The sequence below is a fragment of the Phyllobates terribilis genome, unplaced genomic scaffold (genome assembly GCF_046119375.1).
Source record: "Phyllobates terribilis strain yellow unplaced genomic scaffold, ASM4611937v1 Scaffold_1__5_contigs__length_1240528914, whole genome shotgun sequence".
NCBI lineage: Eukaryota > Metazoa > Chordata > Amphibia > Anura > Dendrobatidae > Phyllobates > Phyllobates terribilis.
In genome coordinates, this window is record NW_027362761.1 from 448,594,086 (window position 1) to 448,616,642 (window position 22,557).

The window sequence follows — 22,557 nt, forward strand, 5'->3', positions numbered from 1 at the left end:
AATAAATTCAAAGGTCTGAGGAACAATTCCAGAATAGTAAAGGGGTAATCACACTAGGTAGAGATGATAAAAGAATACAATTTTGTTTTTTAACAAACAAATAAAAAAAATCCATTCATATATCTGATTTGTTTGTACATTGCAAGCCCCACTCAGATGAGACACTTTCAGAAATTCTTTCTGCCACATTTGAATTCAACTTAAAGGAGTTATCCGGTCACACCATGTCGATGACCTATGTGTAGGACGGGTAATCAATATGAGATTGGGGGGTGTCCGACACCTGGAACCCCCAACGATCAGTGGCAGCAGGATGTAAACACATGGAACGTGCTGCAGAACGCAGCATCAGTAATGTATTGTGGCTGATGCCTAGTATTGTAGAATAGCTCTTATTCTTTGACAGGACATGTTCTGCAGTACCCGGCAGAGACCGGTACACATTGAATGTAGTAGCAGTTTGTATCTCTGCTCTGTGTTTACATCCTACCGACTCTGGAGCAGTTTTCTTCTGATCGGTTGGGGTGGACAGATCATCATTTGGTGTGACTGCACAGCTCCTTTAATACTTTCAAACATGTAACATAAGACCTCCATTTTTTTAAAACCATTTTGTTTTAGTGGTGCAGCCACATTTTGCAATCTGATAGAGAAGAGACAGTCAAGACTTACAGTGGTGTCAGATTTCGGTTTCTGTGGTGCCGCTTTTAAGTCTTCTTTTTGAACTTTTTCTGTGCTGGCCTTCGCTGTTGATGATGCTGTGGTAGCACTCTTCGGCTGGTAAAAAGACATTTGCACAGTATCTCAGATAAAAACGTTCTTACGAGGAAAGGCATTACAAGATACATTATAACTGGTGGAAGCAGTTTATACGTTTTTATTTTTTAAACATACCGCTAATTAACCATACTTTATACCAGTACACCCCAATGAGGCTCTAAGGCCCAATGCAGGTGGATCTACAACAGTTGGTGCTTTGGAAACTATTGTGCACTAATGGCACCAGGCATAGCATAGCATTACTAGAATTTAGTATTAGGGTCAAAACCACATCATTTGTAGTAACATTGGAGTAAAATATAGGATTCATCACATTTACTATTCATTGGAACCACCGACTTATATTCTCCAAATATCACACAGAGAAGTTAGACATCCACAGCTTGTGGTTAATAAAATGTATAACTGTTGTTTGGGTCAGTAATACAGCATAAACGTAATCTATTGACTTATGCTTACATCTGTATGAAATCAGAGATGTAGTATAAGTAAGATTTATAGAGGCATCATGCTAAGTATCCTATTAAGGATAGGTGTTGTACGAGTCCATTATATGGCACCCTTAGAAATTCAAACTCTACATCTGATTTCATACATGGATATGGATTCATTTGGCATTTGTAAAATATTAGGGCTACACAAGATTTTTTATTTTACAGTTTAGGGCTCGCACACATGAGCGTATAACACGGCCGAGTGCTATCCGATGCGACTGGCACCGGAATTCGGATCACGTGCACCCATACAAGTCATCCGAGTGCAGTCCGACATCCACGGACTCAGACAACAGAGAAGATGGATAAATTAAGTTCTCCTTCTTCACACCTGTGATCAGATTCTTGCATGCGAGAGAATCGGATCACACAAAGATGACACTTGGCTCAAACTGTGATTAGAGTTTGAGCAGAGTGTCATTAGCATAGTCGATCCAATTCTTTCGCATGAGACAATCTACGATCATGTAAGCGAGCCTTTTTTATTGTATATTTAAAGGATTTAACCCTCTTATCGTCGGGAGGGCAGTAAAAGGTTAGAAAAATTAATAGACAATATTAGATAAGTAATAATATTCATACAATTAGTGCTCGATAAAATTGACATGATTATTTCTCACTACACTGCTTTTGCCATAAATCATACATCACCTTCCCAATTGCATGGAACAATCAATTTCATTACTGCAGTCAATTAGTATTTTCAGCCTATGGGGCAGTTCTGCTGAATAGGATGATGGCGTCAAATGAATCACATAGGTTTCAGGTGTGTCACCATACTAAAGGAGAACTATAAAGAGACACCCATCGCCTTGTCTGCTCCAAGAACAGTCATCAGCATTACACAATGATTTGGATGAATAAGAACTGATGACAATAGAGCACACTTTTACATGCTTCATTCCTGAAGAACCCCCCATTCTTCATGAGTTGTCTGGAAAAAGATTATTCCAGCCGATCTTACTCCAAGAGATGTATTACTGTCATGGCCAAAGGTTATGAGATTGACACAAATTTTGGTTTTCATAAAGTTTGCTGATTCAGTGTTATTAGATCTTTAAGTCAGGCGTCAAGTTTATAAACTTTTATTGCCATATGCATCAGGTTTATGTAAAGACTTAATAATTAGAGTGTTGACCCTTATTTTTCAAGGCTTCCGACCTTCGCCCTGGCAGCTAGACATCAGCTTCTGGGCCAAATCCTGACTGACAACCGTGCATTCTTGCCTAATCAGTGCTTGAAGTTTATCACAATTTTTGAGTTTTTTCTTTGTCCACCCACTTTTTGAGGGTTGACCACATCGATGTGAGGCATTTCTTGGCCATAGACCCTAAATTTCAATTCTTTGTTCACCGACCTACTTTGTTAACACTTTTAGCTTGTGACATGGTGCTACATCATGCTAGAAAAAGCAAATTGCTCTTGGAAGATGTTTAGATACCATTCTTTAGTCATCACAGTGTTCTTGGGCAAAAATTGTGAGTGAGCCCAATAGATTGGATGAAAATCAACCCCTCACAGGAATGGTCTCAGGATGCTTTACTATTGGCATGACACAGGATTTATTGCAGTGTTCACTTTTTCTTCTCCGGATAATAATTCTTCCAAATGTCCAAAACATCCTGAACGGGGCTTCAGAGAAAATAACTGTATCCTTGTCCTCTGCAGTACAATACCTGTGTTTCCTGCAAAGTTATTTTCCCCGATGAAGCCCCCTTCAGACTGTTTGGGACACCTGGAATAATGATTGCTCGGAGAAGAAAAGGTGAACATTGCACAGAGTTCTGTCATACCAAAAGTAAAGCCTCCTGAGACCATTCATGTGTCAGGTTGGTTTTCAGCCATGGAGTGGTCTCACTCACAATTTTGCCTAAGAACATAGCCATGAATAAAGACGGCTATCTAAACATCCTCCAGAAGCAACTTCAAGTGATGCAGGAGAAAACTGATGATGAACAATGCTTTTTCCAGCATGATGGAGCACCATGTCGCAAGGCAAAAGTGATAACTAAGTGGCATGGAGAGCGAAACATTGAAATTTTAAGTCTATGGAAAGGAAATGCGCCAGATCTCAATCCCATTGAAATCTGGTGTCAATTTTCAAAAAAAAACAAAACACAGAAATTGTGAGAAACTCCAAGCACTGATTAGGTAAGCATGCGTTATCAGTCAGGAGTTGGCCTAGAAGCCGATATCCAGCTGCCAGGGTGAATTGTAGAAGTCTTGAAAAATAAGGCTCAACATTGTAAGTATTGGGTCTTTACATAAACTTTATGTATTTGTCAATAAAAGTTTTAAAACTTACGTAATGATTATAATTGTACTTCAGTAACTATATAGACATCTGACTAAAAGATCCAAAAACACTGAAGCAACAAACTTTGTGAAAACCAAAAATTGTCAGTCTCAAAACATTTGGCCACGACTGTATATTCATTATTAGTTATACGAAACAGCCTTTCTTTTCTAAAATGTACGTTCATTGAACATCAAAGAGAGAATGAATGCAAGAGATGTCTGATTTACGGATATCAATGAACCTTTTTTGATGGCTACACACGAGATAGTTCTTTATGTATTTAGGTTTATTTCACTTGTGCTGTCACTATAGATATACAAGAATAATGTTTAGGCTTCTGTGTAGCTGCAGTATCAGTGATGTGAGATTCATGCATGAAAATCTGGGTCACTGTCGACAACTCTCTGGACACAGTATGGTACGTGTTGAGTGTCCATATAAATCTCCTATCATCCCATTGTAGTCACAGTTATATATCAGAGTACATCGGTTTTACCCGTCCTTCCTTCATGCCCCATCATGGCTAAAAAAGGGGGACATGCAGCTGTGCACAGAAGGACAAGCGGGGGTCAGACCCAACCACCGATAATAAAGTGATGGCATTTACCAGCGATATTCCATTAGTTTATGAAATGGTAAAACCATTTACAAATCAGACCAAAAGTTCAGCTAAATGAGGAGCCCTGGTAGACGAGGCTCAGCATCAGCAGCACGGATGCCTCGCGGTGTCACAGATGGCGGATGAAGCACACAACCCTGGGAACTCACCACAGCTGCTTGGGTGGATTTGGCGGCTTCAGTCTTTGGTGTGGACTTTGGCTGAAAAGAAACAAGCGTCTAATTAGTAAGTCATAAGGCCATGCTCACGACGGCACCACCAAAATGCTGCAAGTACATGCGGTTATCGCTTTTGCAATAAATAAAACATGCTTTTAATCTATGTTCACAAAAGGAAAAATAATGCAAAGTCACTAACCACCCTTTGTAGATTTTTTCCATATGTAAGCTGTAAAATAGTGTCCGATGGTGAATATACAACACAAACCATATACTACCATCAAGAAATAGTCTTTTAACCCATTCTCTAAATTTTAGTAAGCAAGATTCAGGGGGGGAGTGGAGGGTGTTGAGTTATTTTTTTTATTAACCCATGTTCAGCTTCATCCAGCAATTAATTGCCTAGTATTTTCAGAGTTTTTACCCATAGGGGTGCATGCACAGAAATGTTATGCCTCTGCACTGCCTTTATGCCCCACGGAGTTGCGATACAGCACCCACAGGCTTCTTTGTAGCAGGCTATATTGGACCCCGCTTTTTGGAGCCATTTACCCGTATAATTCTTGTAAGGGGAATAAAACTTATCAGTATGACAGTATACGGCACCTCATACAGTGGCAAGCAGAGAAGCTGCAGATCCACATGGCCCCCCAACCTCAGTGCATGTAATTGTCCACATTCATGAGGCCTAAATCAGAGTACAGAGAATCAGCAGCCGTTCTGGGCCAGGGCATTGACTGTGAAAATTTGCAAATCTATTTGCATGACGTTTGATAATATTTTATCAGTGATCACAGGTTAAGCACTATGATAATGTTGCTGGTCATGAGCAGGCTGAAATATTGGGCTTTAAACTAAAAGTCCTCATCACACAACATTGATTGGCTATAAAGAGCAATGCAACAAAAGGGTCTTTGTCTCCCTGAAACCAGCTGATAATGGAGGTCCCCTAAATCAGCTGTTACCGTGAGGTTGTGTGCATTAGCAAAACTATGCAATTCCCATAGATCTCCATGGATGCACAACTTTTTCCATTGGAAAAAAAAAAAAAAAGGACAATCTAATGGAAATCCAATGAACCCCATTATAATGAATGGGCTCGCTGGGTGCCATTATCTCATTTATGTGACGGATCTATTTCCTGTTCCTACAATTGAAGGGAAAACAATTCAGAAAGTATCTGTGAACCCAGCCTTAGTGCTTAGCATTATTGTAGAGCTGTAAAATCAGGGTCAGAAGTAACACGTTTATCTGTTTTCCTCATGCTAGGGCTTTTCTGGCCGTCAGCCGAATTGTTATTTTCTTATGAATAGTTGTTACTGTCAGATAGAAACAATTTACCTTTGTATCTGTTGGTTTCATAGTCTTTTCTTGTGGTGTCGGTACCTAGAGAACGTAAAGAAGAGCATATTCAGAATGAAGTGTTGTATTTACACAGTTTCTTGCATTCATTTTTAAATTCCGAAAATAAAACAATGGTTATTCTTTAAAACAACAGTTTTTTTCTGCTCGTTTTTGCAGTGAAAAACAACATATCCCCTATCTGTATGTCTGTAGTGAAGATGTGAATCTGGGCTGTTTAATAACTCTACCATCTCCAGACCAAACATGAACACGTCAGACACCTTTTTCCCTATTTGAATATATTGCTGTATATCAGACAGATAAGGCCTCTGCATATCACTTGGGACCTGTTCTTATATCAGGATAGAGGGGAAACACTATTTTTTCCATTTCCACTGTTTCTATACTTCCCGTGTGCAGCAATGTAATTCCATTGGTTAAAGGGAAAAAAAAAAAAAAAAAGAAAAGGAGAGCAGATTTCCTACGCAAAATATGTAAGGTGTTTTTTTTTTTTTTTTTTTTTTTTTACAATGAATGAAAGTGTTCTAATGTTGAATTCCATCATGAAAAAAAAATATATACATTAGAGCACTCTAAATAGAATCCATGCCCAATAGTCGCTGGGCATTAAACAGTGGCATCGACACCTGGATCACTCAGCGAGCAGTCTGATGTCAAATTGGGCGATATAGTGAAGGAACTGTACAGGAATGTTCTAAAAGTATGTCAAATAGACACTTCTGGAATTCATCTGCACAATAGATGCCTATGCCAAAGTTACAGTGTATCACCACTTTCAAGCAGCTACACACGTGGTCAAAATTGTTGGTACCCCTCGTTTAATGAAAGAAAAACCCACAATGGTCACAGAAATAACTTGAATCTGATAAAAGTAATCATAAATTAAAAATCTATGAAAATGAACAGATGATAGTCAGTCATTGCTTTTCAACCCAGCTTCCACAGAATTAAAAAAAAAATTAAACTCATGAAATAGCCATGGACAGAAATGATGGCACCCCTTAAAATAATGTGACAAAAGAGACATGTTAAATCAAGTTTTGTCCACTAATTAGCATAGTCTACAATCTTGTAATCAGTCAGTGGGCCTGTATATAGGGCTACAGATACTCACTGTGCTGTTTGGTGACATGGTGTGTACCACACTCAACATGGACCAGAGGAAGCAAAGGAAAGAGTTGTCTCAGGAGATTAGAAAGAAAATTATAGACAAGCAGGTTAAAGGTAAAGGTTGTAATGCCATCTCCAAGCAGCTTGATGTTCCTGTGACTACAGTTGCACATATTATTCAGAAATTTAAGATCCATGGGACTGTAGCCAACGTCCCTGGACATGGCCAAAGGAGGAAAATTGATGACAAATCAAAGAGACGGATAATATGAATGGTAACAAAAGAGCCCAGGAAAACTTCTAAAAAGATTAAAGGTGAACTTCAAGCTCAAGGAACATCAGTGTCAGATCGCACCGTCGTTGTTTGATCCAAAGTGGACTTCATGGGAGATGACAAAGGAGAACACCATTGTTGGAGAAAAAAAATCATAAAAAAAGCCAGACTGGAATTTGCCAAACTACAAGTTGACAAGCTACATACTTCTGGGAGAATGTCCTATGGACCGATGAGACAAAAATGAAGGTTTTTGGCAAGGCACATCAGCTCTACGTTCACAGACGGAAAAATGAAGTATATCAACAAAAGAACACTGTTCCTACTGTGAAACATGGAGGAGGCTCTGTTATGTTCTGGGGCTGCTTTGCTGCATCTGACACAGGGTGTCTTGAATCTGTGCAGGGTACAATGAAATCTGAAGGCTATCAAGGGATTCTAGAGAGAAGTGTACTGCCCAGTGCCAGAAAGCTTGGTCTCAGTCGCAGGTCATGGGTCTTGCAACAGGATAATGACCCAAAACACACAGCTAAAAACACCCAAGAATGGCTAAGAGGAAAACATTGGACTATTCTGAAGTGGCCTTCTATGAGCCCTGACCTAAATCCTATTGAGCATCTTTCGAAAGAGCAGAAACTTGCCGTCTGGAAAATGCAACCTTCAAATACGAGATAACTGGAGCAGTTTGCTCATGAGGAGTGGGCCAAAATACCTGTCGAGAGGTGCAGAAGTCTCATTGACAGTAACAGGAATCGTTTGATTGCAGTGATTGCCTCAAAAGGTTGTTCAACAAAATATTAAGATATGGGTACCATCATTTCTGTCCAGGCCTATTTCATGAGTTTAATTTTTTTTTAAATTCTGTGGAAGCAGGGTTGAAAAGCAATGTCTGACTTTCATTTGTTCATTTGCATAGATTTTTAATTTATTATTAGTTTTGTCAGATTCAAGTTATTTCTGTGACCATTGTGGGTTTTTCTTTCAATAAACGAGGGGTACCAACAATTTTGACCACGTGTGTATAAATGGCCCATGTTAGCATAGATATTCTGCATATAATGCCAGGAACCCTTAGGCCGGAACTACACGGCAACTTTGACCACAATACCAGTAATGTGACCAAGGATTGCTCGGTACTGCTGCTACATGGTACCACAATGCAACTGAACGGGGCCTGAGGGTACGTTCCCACGATCAGGACCCGCTGCGGCCCCGATGCTGTATAACATCCACACCACTTCCGCCCTCATTATGCAAATGAGTGGACACGCGTTTTTTTCCCACATGCAGACTTTCCTCATTGATGTTAGTCTATGGGGGAAATCCACATGCAGACTCGCAAAAAAAAAAATTGACATGCTGCAGATCTGAAAGACGCGCCGTATATCCGTTTCTGCGGATGATCCGCAGGTGCACGTAGACGTATAGTGGAATCCCATCCACTATGCTGTAACATCTGATGCTGCAGCGTCAAACCAGCAGTGGCTCATGATCATGGACACATACCCTGAGGGTACAGCGACTACAACAAGCAAGTTGTAATAGGTCCAACCTTGTCAGATTTGTTTAGTGATTTGCTTGATGAAGTCACAGTACCCTCGGGGGTCGTACAATGGTAAGATGTAGCCACGTCATCGAGTGAACCTTGGTCATGCATAAAGTATTGAGGCCAAAGTCGCCATGTAGCCCGAGCCTTAAGAGGGAATTCATTAAAGGGGTTGGCCGCTATTCGACAACTCCTTATTAACCCCTTAACGTCTTTTGGTTTTTTTCTTTCCTTCTTCCAAGAGCCATAACTTTTTTTATTTTTCTGTCCTCATAGCCGTATGAGAGATTGATTTTTGTGGGACAAGTTGTACTTTTGAATGACGGCATTCATTTTATCATGTGATGCACTGAAATGCGGGTCTATTAATAAGACCTATGAATCAGGGGTTTTCCAGTAGTGTACAAGCCCTTTAAGACATGTGTTTCATACACCAATTTTAATATCAGACCAGCTAAAAGCCTTCTTACACAGATAGCCAGAGGTGTGCCAAATTTGTAACAGAAACTCAAATATAGCTTGTGTAGGTTTTCGCTATAAAAGTACACTAATTGCTGTCATAAATTTAATAACTTAACTTGGAGCAATGGAGGCCCTGAGTCCTCAAGATAAGTTTTGTTCTTTCAAAAAGGTTGGCAAGCGTATCCAAAAATTCGAAAAGTCAGGAGACAGATATGGTGTGTGCCATAAGTAATGACAAATAAATAAATATACACCTCAACTTAAAGGGGTTTTCCCACGAACAAAAGTTGATTTTAATCAATAGATCTTTGAATAATAATAAATTCCACAACTGGATGTGTTTAAAAAAAAAAATGTCCCTGTGCTGAGATAATCTTATAAATGTGCCCCTGCTGTGTACTGTGTAATGGCTGTGTCTGACCGTACAGGAACATGGTCTGATCATACCACATCTCCTGGGCAGGGGAGGAAGCAAAAGAGTATACAGACAACAGACAGGACAGCATGGGAATCACAGCTGATTGCCTTGCCTGTTATTAACCCCCTTTCCGACGTGGTCAGTAATAGTACGCACCATGTCTGAAAGGCCAGTTCAGCGGGGGACTCCGGCGCTGAGCCCGCACTGAACCGGACACATGTCAGCTGTAAGAATTAGCTGACATGAGCCCGCAACAGCCGCGGGTGGAATCGCGATTCACCCGCGGCTGTTAACCAGTTAAATGCCGCCGTCAATCTTTGACAGCGACATCTAACAGAGCCTCGCTGGAAGCGCGGCCTTAGCCCCGCCCATTAGTGACCCCGTCACGTGATCGCGGGTCACTGATGGGTGGGCATGGCAACCCGGGGTCTGCAGCAGACCTCTGTGGTTGTCATGAAAAGATTGCTATGAGCGCCACCTAGTGGTCGGCGCTCATAGCACAGGAGTATTTCTCCTGCATACAGGCGATCTGATCGTCGCCTGTATGCAGTAGACGCAATCAGTAAACTGCAGCTTCTAGTCTCCTATGAAGACTATTGAAGCATGCAGAAAGTGTAAAAAAAAAAGTTTTGAAAAATATATAATAAAAAAAAAAAAATTAAAAAAAAAAGTTTAAATCACCCTCCTTTTGCCCCATTCAAAATAAAATAATAAAAAAAAAAACCACATACACATATTTGGTATTGCCGCGTTCAGAACTGCCTGATCTATCAATATAAAAAAAGAATTAAGCCGATCGATAAACAGCGTAGCGATAAAAAAAAATCCAAACGTTTTTCTGGTTGCCGCAACATAGCAGTACAATACAATAACGGGCAATCAAAACATCGGATCTACCCCAAAATGGTATCAATAAAAACGTCAGCTTGGCACGCAAAAAATAAGCCCTCACCCGGCCACAGATCATGAAAAACGGAGACGCTACGGGTCTCGGAAAATGGTGCCTTTTTTTAAAAAAATAAATAAATTTTAAGCAAACTTTGGATTTTATTTTCACCACTTAAATAAAAAAGGACCTATATGTTTGGTGTCTACAAACTCGTAATGACCTGGAGAATAATAATGGCTGGTCAGTTTTAGCATTCAGTGAACGTGATTAAAAAAAAACAAAAAAAACCACAACTGTGGAATTGCATTTTTTTTTTGCAATTTCACCGCACTTGGAATTTTTTTCCTGTTTTCCAGTACACGATATGGTAAAACCAGTGATGGCGTTTAAAAGTACAACTCGTCCCGCAAAAAATAAGCCCTCACACGGCCATATTGAATGAAAAATAAAAAAGTTCTGTGTCTGGGAACAAGGGGAGCAAAAAACGAAAATGCAAAAACGGAAAATGCTCCAGTCATGAAGGGGTTTTAAACAATGTTTTACTTCAAAGAAAGAATCAGCTGTGATCACGTGCTGTAATGTCTGTATATGCTCTTTTGCTTCCTCCCCTGCCCAGGAGCTGTGGTATGATCAGACCATGTCCCTGTACGGTCAGACACAGGACACAGCAGGGGCACAATTATAAGATTAAATAAAATGTTCCTCTGCTGAGATAAACCCATCCAATTGTGGAAGTTATTATTATTCCAAGATGTATTGATTAAAATTAACTTAGGTTTGTGGGAAAACCCCATTAAAGCTTCTAACAAGTCTGCACTGAAGACTGGTCAGTATGTAGCACTATTTATACTGTCAAAATGTGTTAAAGCTTGGCAGAAACCTGACCGCCCCTATAACAAACCACTGGAGTCTGACTCGATCAGTCCCACAGACGCTGAATGGAGCAGCAGAGAACGTGTGTGACCGCTGCTCAATCCAAATACTATCAGAATAGCAGGGCAGTGGGCACACTCCTCAACAGTCAAATTGCAACCACAAAGAGGAAATGTTGTGGAATTATTAAAAAAAAAAAAAAAAAAATAATAATCATCACAGAATAGATAGACATGTTAACGTTATGCAAAAATGGAATCTAAATTTTCTAAACATCTTGATTCATTCAGCGCAAAAATCTCGCAGTTACCGGCCTTGGCGGCTATCAATGAGGTTATTAATGGTTGTCCGAAGAATGTTCTGCACACCGAATGCACAAAAATCATCTAGATTCACTGCTGGCAGCTCTTTTTAGAATTACCAACCAAAGACCTCCCAGATGTGCTCAATGAGAGCTAGGCCTGGGGACGCTGCAGGCCATGGTAGATCGCGCAGGCTCTCACAGTAGCAGACAACATGCGGCCTGGCCTTGCAGTGAGGGCCATCAGACTCTGGCGACTTCAGCTGATCAAGGTACGTCTATACTTTATATTATATACACTTACGGCTAAATAACAGAAGCAGAATGATATACTGGTTTTCCTAATCTTCATAAATAGCAGTATTATCTGATGTTTAGCTGCTTCTGGTAAGAATATATTACGATAACATTTAATAGCAGCAGCAACAGCAGCTTCATTCTGCTCAATATTAATCTAAAATAATTATATAAATATTGAACAGAATTAAGTTTGGCCCTCCACAACAGTCAAATAATGAACAAACAATGTTGCCACTTTTGACGATCAGAAGTTGGTTTCTTATTCGTCCAGTTTCTTATTTGGAAATTTCATTTTTTTAAAGGTTTAATTACAAAAATAAAAAAATGCAATAATAAAATACAATGCAGCGAGGTGTCCTTTTGTGAATACACTTAAAAGCAGCTACAAAAGTCATAAAACTGGCACAAAAATAGGCATCAAACTGGGCACTGAAGGGCATTATTGAAAGGGTTAAATGACTGAGCCACTGATCTCACAAAGCATACACATAAGTTATACGTGGGGCACCCTGATCTAAGTCACTCCAGCCTGGCCCAAACAGGTTCTGGGCATCACAACGGTGGGCAGTCGATTTTGATGAGTTGAATAAGTAACTGGTGTTTTTCAGGGGTTAAATGACATTGAGCCACTGATCTCACACCAGCATTTCTTACATAGTAATGGCCCGCATCAAATTCAGGTCACTCCAGCCTGGCCCAAATGGGTTCTGGGCATCAAAGCGGGAAAATAGCCACTTTTCACAGATTTGAATAAGTAACTGGTGTTTTTAAGGGGTTAAATGATGCCCGTTCTGATGCCCAGAACCTTTTTGAGCGAGGCTGGAGTGACCTGAATTTGATGCGGGCCATCACTATATATGTAATGGTGGTGTGAGATCAGTGGCCCAAAGTCATTTAACCCCTTCAATAACGCCCTTCAGTGCCCACTTTGATGCCCATTTTTATGACTTTTGTAGCTGCTTTTAATCGTATTCACATCAGGACACCTCGCTGCATTGTATTTCATTATTGTATTTTTTTTATTTTAGTAATTAAACCTGTAAAAAAAAACAGAAGAAAAGAAATTGCCGAATAAGAAACCAACCTCAGCCTCGTCCACTTTTGCCCCCACAGAAACCTATGAGGACATTTCTATATGAACGCACGGTCTTACATATGTCCTCTCTTGTCCTATAATGTGGAGTCCGTATCAGTGTGAACAGCGCCGTATTTACAAACAGTACGACATGATCAGAGACCTGCAGGATGTGGCTGTGCGGATCAACGTGACAAATCTAGATGCAAAATATTAGGGTTGCCTAACAACTGACACAATAGTGTCTGACTCATGCCATGTGGATTGCAGGGGAGGAGGTCCAGGCCTCCAGGCACACCCTTGCCTCACTGAACTGCTTTTTCGTCATGATCTGTAGAAAAGGTTAAAAATGTGAACTCTGCAGTCTACAAACCAAAGCTGTGATGAAAGTGTAACACAGAAGTGACCCAACAGCCCTGATAATGGAGACAGTCACCTTGTATTTATCAATGCTCATTCAGTGGCTGATATTACACTGTGGGGTCCAATGCAGGAGATACAGACATAGGAAATCTGGCAGTAGGATCAGCCCTACTAATTAGTGTGGAAAATATGCTCGGATTTTTTGTTGCAGAAACGCGGCAAATTTCAGTTAAGAAATCTGCACCATATATGCATTTAAATGTAGGCTGTGTGCCCACAATGCAGATTTAATGCATTTCCGCTGCGGAAAGGCATTAAAATCGCTTGTTAAGATGTCTGCCATGTTTCCCAATGATAATCCGCACGTGCTGTGCACATGCTGCGGAAATTTCTGCTGCAGATTATCATTGCAGAAAAATCTGCAGCACAACCAATTTGGGTGCGATTTCACGGTGAAATCGCGCCCATTGCCTTGGATAGAACCGCATAACATCCGCATGTATACAATGCGCGGATGGTACCCGGGTCTGGAGAAGAGGAGACTCATTCGACCCAGGTACCATGGTACCTGCAAGTTAAAATAAAAACAATTATTCATACTCACCTCTCCGGCGGCCCTCGGTCTCCTCCCAGCGGCGTCCTCTCTCCTCGGCGCCCTACAGTGTACTGGCAGGACCTGCGGTGACGTCATTTAGACAGCTGATGGTCAGCGCGGGCCGCCGAGGAGAGAGGACACCGCCTGGAGCAGACCGGGGGCCGCCGGAGAGGTGAGTATAAGGTTTTTTTTTTTCTTTTTAAATTCTTTTTATTTACACTAGATGCACGATTTGAAGCAGAAATCTCCTCATAAGTTGGTCACACAATATTAATTCATGCTGGTTGCATGGATTTATATTGTGTGACCAACTTGTCAAGCCCTTTTCCAAGTGATGCTCAAAATTGCTTGGAAAAACGCTTGATAAAAACGCATGCATAAACAAATGTACAATCCGCATGTGTTTTTTTCTGCCAAGAAGATGCAGAAATGCTCTGGAAATTTCTGCTTCAAATCTGCATCGTGGGCACATACCCTTAGGCTACATTCCCACGATGAGTCGTTTTTTTTTTACGCTGCACATTTTTAGAAAAATGCAAGTAAGGCTTCGTGCCCACGATGCAGAAATGAAGCAGAAATTTTCTTGAGCATTTCTGCATCTCCTTGGCAGAAAAACGCATGCGGTTTTTACATGCGTTTTTCCAATGCATTGTATAGGCAAATCTACATGCAGAAACGCACAAGAATTGGTCATGTCCGTATTTTTTCTGCGAGTAAAATCTGCACAGAAAAAATCCTGACCATGTGCACAGAACGTCATGGGATAAGGTATGCAATGCATTTCTGGAATGTTTTTGCACTGCAAATCTGCACCAAAAATGCATCATGGGCACACAGCCTAACCCATTTTACTTAATGGGTGCAGAAATGATGCAGAAAATTTGCATCATCAAAAGCTCACCGTGGGAATGCTGCCTTAGATTTAATTCGGTCCAATGTTATTCTATGATTCTTTGTTCATCTGCGTCTTTTCTTCGCTCTGATCGGATCAAGATCGGACTGAATAAAAACAAAAACGCAGCATGCCGTGATTGCATGCAAAATTCAGATTGCACGCACCCATGTAAGTCTATGGGTGAAAGTCAAACATCGCACTGCACTCGGATATCACCAGACCTGGTGCATCATAACGTCAAGCATTACTTGAACAGTTGACATGTGATACAATATTTCCCTGCTGATGACATTGCCGTTATTTTTCTAGTAATTTTAACCAGTTGCTAGGAGTCATAAACAGTGGAGTTTATAAACCCACCCGGCTATTGACCAAATTATTATTATTATTATTATTATTATAGCCCCATTTATTCCATGGCGCTTTACATGTGAAAAGGGGGTATACATAATAAAAAACAAGTGCAATAATCTTGAACAATACAAGTCAGCGACTGGTACAGGAGGAAAGGATCCTGCCCGCGAGGGCTCACAATCTACAAGAAGGGATTGGTGAGGGGAGATAAACTTTTTTTTTTTTTTTTTTTTTTTTACAGGCTCCATTTGAATCATCTACTTTCAGACACAAGTGAGCAGGGTAAAAACAATGAGGAGTTCCAATACTAGTCACAACAATCTGAAGAGCACTCAAGTTATCTAGAGAATCAGCGGGAACTACTAGACCGAAATACTTTCCAGCACAAACACACAAGGAGGTTTCAGACTTGAGGAAATCTTTTCCAAAGTCCCATGGTGCTTAAAAGGGGTATTCCCATCTCCATGATCCTATCCCAATATGTAGTAGATGTAATAATAATATTATATTATTATTAGCAAATATCTCCAATTCGAAATGTACTATAGTATTATTTGATTCGCTATGCCACTTACCTCATCTGCAGGGCTTCGCAGGACCTTAGGTATCCACGGTTACGACCACTAGCAGCTAGCTAACTAACTGATTTTATCAGTGGACGCAACCGTGGATACCCAAGGTCCTGCGATGCCCTGCACATGAGGTAAGTGGCATAGCGAATCAAAAATACTATACTACATTTCTAATTGGAGGCATTTGCTATTATTACACCTACTCCATAATGGGATTGGATCTTGTAGATGGGAATACCCCTTTAAGACCTGATGCACACAACAAAGCCATCAGCAGAAGTATGTGCCATAGCGAATGCCAGTCTAAGGGCTCGCTCACACTTGCGATTAAATCAGACGAATGCAATCCAATAAAAAATTGGTTTGCATTCGGTCCAATGTTATTCTTAGGCTGCGTGCCCACGTTGCGGATTACAAGAGTTTTTGATGCGGAATTTCCGCAGCGGAAACGCTTGTAAAACGCTTCGTAAGCCGCACCCCATGGTCCCCAATGAGGATCCGCAAGTTCTATGCCCATGCTGTGGATTTTTCAACAGCGTTTATGCTGCGTTCAAAAATCCGCAGCATGTTCATTAATTTTGCGTTTCCGCATGCGGAATTGCCTTATTTAATGCATGAAAAAACGCAAGGCAATTCCGCATGTCGAAAACGCGTGAAAAACGCGCGATAGACACTTGCGGAATTCCGCATGCGTTTTTCCGGGAGAGGACATGCGGAAATGAAGCAGAAATTTTCTGCTTCATTTCCGCAACGTGGGCACATAGCCTAGAGTGTGTGCCAATATGCTTTTTTTTTTTTTTTTCCTTCAGCTCCGATTGGAATGAAAAAAATACGCAGGATGCTGCGAATGCTTGCTGGATTCGGATCAAACGCACCCATATAAGTTTATGGTGATATTCGAGTGCAGTGCGATTCCCGCTGACACCGGCCATGAAGGAGATGGAGAAATTACTTTCTCCGTCTCCTCCGCAGCTGTGATTCTCTCATGTGAAAGGATCGGAGCACAGTAGCATGACACTCGGCTCACGCTCACAGCAGTCATTAGCATATTGCATCCGATGCTCTCACGTCGAATGTGATACGCTAGTGGGACCCGGCCTAAGACTGGGTTCAGATGGTCTGTGTATGGCTTGCAATGCCCAGATGCACTATGGGTTTCCTGACCCAAACTAACAGCCAGTGTAGCTGGTCCGGGCATTTCGGTCTATAAAAAGACTGTGAAATACGGCTGACTGAACCCAGCTAAATGCTACAGTGACAGTTACTGAAAGGTGGGTTGGTTTATTAGCCAATAGAAAGACCCCTGGAAGGTCATATATATATGTTTCAGAGATCCCCATTCACTTGTATGGCCGCGTCTGATCCGCAAATCAGATCAGAATAGGACCTGCTCAGAGTTTCACACTACAATCTGTAGTTTTCATGGATGTGTGGATACATCCATTCAACGCTAAAACACGGATAACCAGATGCTCCAACACCCACTTATAAATTGAAAGAAATGCACCTTTAGGCCGAGGTCATAAGAGAGTAAATCCTCTCATCCGAGAGAATCGGGTCAATCATGGAGATAGTGTGCTCCGATACTCTTGTCAGAGAAGAAGATTGGGGGGGGGGGGGGGGTTTTTTCTCCACATTTTCTATTATGTCAATTTGTGGACACTGAACTGCATTCAGATGTCATCCGAGTGCAGTCCAATGATTTCCATGGACTCATTGACTTGCATGGCCGAGTGCGACCTGAATATCTGATCACACTTGAAATTGCACCGATTTTTTTTTCTCCTTGATCTGAGGAAGAAAACCTGACATGAGCACGGCCCCATAGACATTGGTCTGAGTGCGATATGATATTTTGTCGGATCGCACTCAGACTGAAGATACGGTTGTCTCTATTTGCCCTTATGGGACGTCTGGGCCGATGGCTGTTGGTCTGACGGTTTGATGTCCGTATTCACAGTAGGATGCATCACTATAGCTGTAATATACCGTAGGTTTGTGTGTAGCTTATATTTTGAGACGATATTGGGATGAACCCCATCACATTGAGAAGAGGAGCTTTACTAAGTTTTTTTCCCCTTTAAGATTACAGCATTCTTCAATGGCAAAAAGGCTAAAATAAAGGAATGTCAAAATGTGTGTGCAGTCCTTACGTGCGGATATATGTTCTTCTATAAAAACAGTTCACTGCCTGAATTGCTCTGAAAAATGCAGAAACAAGTAAAAACATTATGGTATGCTTCTCAGCCGGACTGCTAATGTCCGATGAGTAAGTGAGGCCCTAGTATCATTCTTCATCCTGGAAAATATCAGAAAAATGCGAAGAACTGTGCGACTGGGGTCTGCGTGGTGCATATAGTGGGGCCTTGTGTGCCGCCATATGGCATCTCAGTACAGCATTGTATTACAGGGGTATGCCACCCTACCCAACTACAAAAACTACGGTATGTTATATAGAACCTTTGTATGAAATACAGCCCCATACTGCCATTCACAGAGTGGACGTCAGCAGATTTTATTTCACTTTTTACTTGGAGCAATTCCTGACTCTACCGCAGATGTTGTCACCCCATAATTAACAGCATCATATAAGCGGCCATAATACAGAGGAGAAAATATGACCACAATACAGTCATGAAAACCTGACTTCAGGGTCCAGTCCTGAACATAAGCAGCAACCCAAGCAATGTGGATTGAGGCCTACAGCTGCATCTGTTCTTCTCACATGTGCTACAAAGTAATTATACGGCCTCTTATTACATACAGAACAGATCTGCAGAAAGCAGCAGGTGGTGGGAGAGCAAGTGACACGTAGCATGGTGCGAAATCTAGAGGTGTCAATGGAGAACTATTAACCGGGGAACAAAATCACAGGCGACGGGTGCCTTAAGAAATTCACTGCATCTTCTCAAAATTGGAATCTATGACTGTGACAAGCAGGCACACTAATTTATGGTGTAAATTATAGTAAAGATGGCCCTGTGCTCTTTTCTTGTCACTTTTGAACAGTGGTGAAAAAAAAAGGGTAAAACGTCAGGAAAAAAAAAAAATAAATAAATAAAAAAAATTTTTGCTCAAAAAAGTTAAGCGTCGGTATTTGTGTTTTTTTTTTTTCGCCAAAAACATGGAGCATAAAGCCTTTGTTATTTTACATTAATTGTAGCTGTTTATGGGGCTCCCTGGGTTTGTGGCCCAATGATATCAGTAATCCTGTGAGAAAAATGTCCAGAGTATTCATTTGTACACGGATGGAGACACAGCCGAAGATACAGCAACGAAGCTTAGAGCCAGTTAATCTGAAATGGCTTTCTGGTTTTGGCAGCATTTTTTTTTAATAAACTGTGCTTTACTCACTCTTCCTGGGTCCATTGCTGCTCTGTCTGTTATTGTGTGCAGTGCTGACGTCACATTGACAGCACTGCAGCCAAACAGCGAGCTCAGCGTCTGGTGCAGAGCCGCTCAGTTATTGGCTGCAGTGCTGCAGACAGTAAGAGATAAGGGGAGAGCAGTGGAGACTCAGCGCTGAACCCAGGACGGGTGAGAAAGCTTATTTAAACAACAACAACAAAAAAAAACACACAAAAAAAAAAAAACCACACAACAAGCTGCAGACAGGGGAAAGGAAAACCTGCCACATTGCATAAATTCAAGAAAGGTTTGAGGAATGTGACACAGGGTTCACGGTGTTGACTTGGCCTCCAATTCCTCAGATCTCAGTCCAATTGAGGATCTTTAGGATCTGAAGTAATAAGAAATCTGATCCATCGAGGCACCATATTGCAAACAACAGGTTAAAAAACAAACTGCTGTTAATGTCTTGGTGCCAAACACTGCAAGTCTAAATAGTCATATTAGCTAGATCACATGTGATGTAAAGAAAAAGAAGTGATGAAAGAAGGCACACAATATTACATGCAAAGTGCCTATAGGTCTGCATAACATGGTGCCCTCCAAATACTCATGTTCATGAGGCTCTGACCTTTCTTATAATGAAGGAATGTGAAACTCAAATACACAGAGGGCCAAAATTAAAAGCTTGGGCAAAATCACGGGCCAACCTTGATATTTATTAAAAAAAAAAACACTAAAGTTTTTCCTTATCATCAAATATAACAATGAACTTTTTTCATATGGAAACAAACTTAAAGGGGTTGTCCCACGAACAAAATACGGTAATTTTAATTAATAGATCTTAGAATAAAATATTGGAATAATATAATATGTTATGTAAGAGCAGTAAAAAGCATATGGCCTAATTTAAATATGTAATAACAAAGGATAAAATCCTTAAATAATACAGATAAAGTATGATACAAAACAAAAGTGCCCCCAAACACAGTAAGATACCCTCATAGTGAATTCCTCCACACTCACAGTATGATGACCCTACTGTACCCCCCCCCCCAATTCCCCCAACAAAGAATAGTGACCCCATCACAGTACTATTTTCCAACCCCCCCCACATAGTCCTCCATACAGTATAATGGCCACCCCCCACATAGTCCTCCATACAATATAATGGCCACCACATTAAAAAATAAATAAATAGTAACCTCTGCCCATTCCCCCCTGCTCCGGTCTCGTCAGGGTGTCTTCAGATCCTCTTCATAGCTCGGTACAGTGGGTGCGCTGTAATAGCGTCATCGCGCCCGCTGCGCTAAGATGTCTGACGCAGAGGGGGAATCATGGGAGAGGGAGTGTCAGCTGACTAGGATGCGGATATAGTTGAAAGTGCGATGCTGGGAGGGGGGACCCACCTGGCGTCGCGGGACAAATATACTCACCCTGCGGGTCAGATTTGGCCCGCGGGTCAGAGTTTGACATATGTGGCTTAGAGTAAAGGAGGTAACAGAGGTCTTATCTACACCATGCTTAGTTGTTTTCTGTAAATGCACAACGCACAGAGTTAATAATCTATTGTTCAGATTAATTAGGAAATAAAAATGCTTAATAACCAAATGATCTCCCTGATGACATTACTTGGTCATGTCCTTTTCATATTTCTCAGTGAAACAATGAACCTGAAGCTACAGTATATACTGTATGTGGAAGGTACAAGGACAGGAACACACGTTTTCGTTAATGGTTTCCAAAGTTACTTACTGTTTTGGAAACGTTGAACCACACCTGGGAAAGGTACAAAATACGTCTATGAACACTCCCCACCTAGGACTGTGACTACCCTACAGAAATAATTCCTGCTGAACCTTTCACATCACATTACGCAAGACACAAAATCTGAGCCCAAACTCAATAGGGCTGATACGTCATAAAAAAGGCAGTAACAGAAGAGGAAGCGGTGTAGAGGAAAACATCATGCTTACCATGGACCACCGAGAACACAAGAAGCACTCTCAAAGCAATACCAGCCCCACCATTGTTACAGAGGAGGGGATTTATCGGCGTCTGTAGACCTGGCGCTGATCATTTAAGAACAATCTAACTTCCAAACATCTGCACTTATAGATTTGTAAAAATGTCAAAATGATGTGGGTGACATCATGTGAAACGCACAGTATGTGGGCTTCTGTCTTCCAAAATAACCTAATTACAGTTTCTAAACTGGGCTCTGACGGATGACACAAGAGCCGAATATCCCACAAGTCTGAAAGATGGAACACGCTGTGGACAGCTGGTAAAGAGAAGACCAAAACCACAATAATGAGATCTCATACTGCTCGTTCATGGCCAGGTTCTGCTGAGACATCAAATGGGATGTGTACAGCCTTAGGCCACGGCCCCACTATCAGTATTCGGTCAGTATTTTTTCTCAGGAGTGGGAGCCAAAGCCAGGAGAGGAACAATCAGAGAAAAGGTATAATAGAAACAAGTCACCAATTCTGCATTTATCACCCACTCCTGAGAAAAAATACTGACCAAATACTGATAGTGGGGCCGTGGCCTTAGGGGAACTCTTAGAGGCTTAGGACCAGGTTAGCAGAGCCCGGATGGCCCATTTTGGTGGCAGATTGATGAGGATAATGCATGCTGCACAACATGGGGAAGGTGCATTGGTATTAATATGTCTCCCCTGATGCACGGTGATATCCCAATTGTTTTCCATAGGACTGCCATAACCATAATATGACCTTTACATGTCATAAGTAATTTGGTGAAATCATTACATTGAGCCCCATCAGTTCCACTGATTAAATGTTTAAAAACCATTTTGGATTTTTGAGTGGATGGGAGAGGGATGAGGCCTGTTGAATTTCAGAAGCTGATTTTTTTGTTTGGCGCAGAGTCAGCGGTTCTCTCGCTTGGAGGAGATAGCCGGTAGCCATGTAATGGGGATGGCCAGCTTTACAGTCTATCAGCCCAGTCTGTGGATTCTGGCATTGCCTTTGTAAAGAATCTTGCACGGCGGCTCAGTGTTGCTGGATGTTACAGTTCACAGGTTTAGGGCGCGTTCTCTTTGGGAGTTTTACATTTGCCTGTGGTGCTTGGCCCTACCCTGTATTCATCAAATGTTACATACAGCTGTCAAAACAGCCATCTATTAATACAATTCCCAGCACACTCCACATAGCACATAAGCCGCCTAGTTGTACTGTATTACATGGACAGAAGATTTTAATCTACTGTATGAACACACGACCTGCGGAGGAATCTGCCAGCTGATCAGACAAATGCCGAGGGCAAATCTGCAGACCACCTCTGGTACCAGACTAGGTATTCTCTCGCTTCTACTGCAATCCGTAAAGACTATGTTTGATCATATAAACTGTGGCATCCCCTAACCTGGGCCACCATTTACCACCCCAAATAGATGCATCCGTTTGTTTTTAACCTCTGTAGTTAGGAGACACCACAAA

At 41.3% G+C, this 22,557-nt stretch overlaps 1 protein-coding gene across 5 annotated transcripts in view; it reads right to left on the reverse strand.

Annotated features, from left to right (window-relative positions):
• Window positions 1-22,557, reverse strand: part of CAST (calpastatin) — a 195,332-nt gene that overhangs the window by 38,828 nt on the left and 133,947 nt on the right. For all 5 annotated transcript variants that reach the window (XM_073678218.1, XM_073678209.1, XM_073678226.1 and 2 more), the window contains 3 exons: window positions 5,692-5,736; window positions 4,342-4,392; window positions 673-777 (listed from right to left, as the gene is read on the reverse strand). In XM_073678218.1, coding sequence (XP_073534319.1) covers window positions 673-777; window positions 4,342-4,392; window positions 5,692-5,736 — 201 coding nt within the window. The remainder of the gene's footprint in view (window positions 1-672; window positions 778-4,341; window positions 4,393-5,691; window positions 5,737-22,557) is intronic.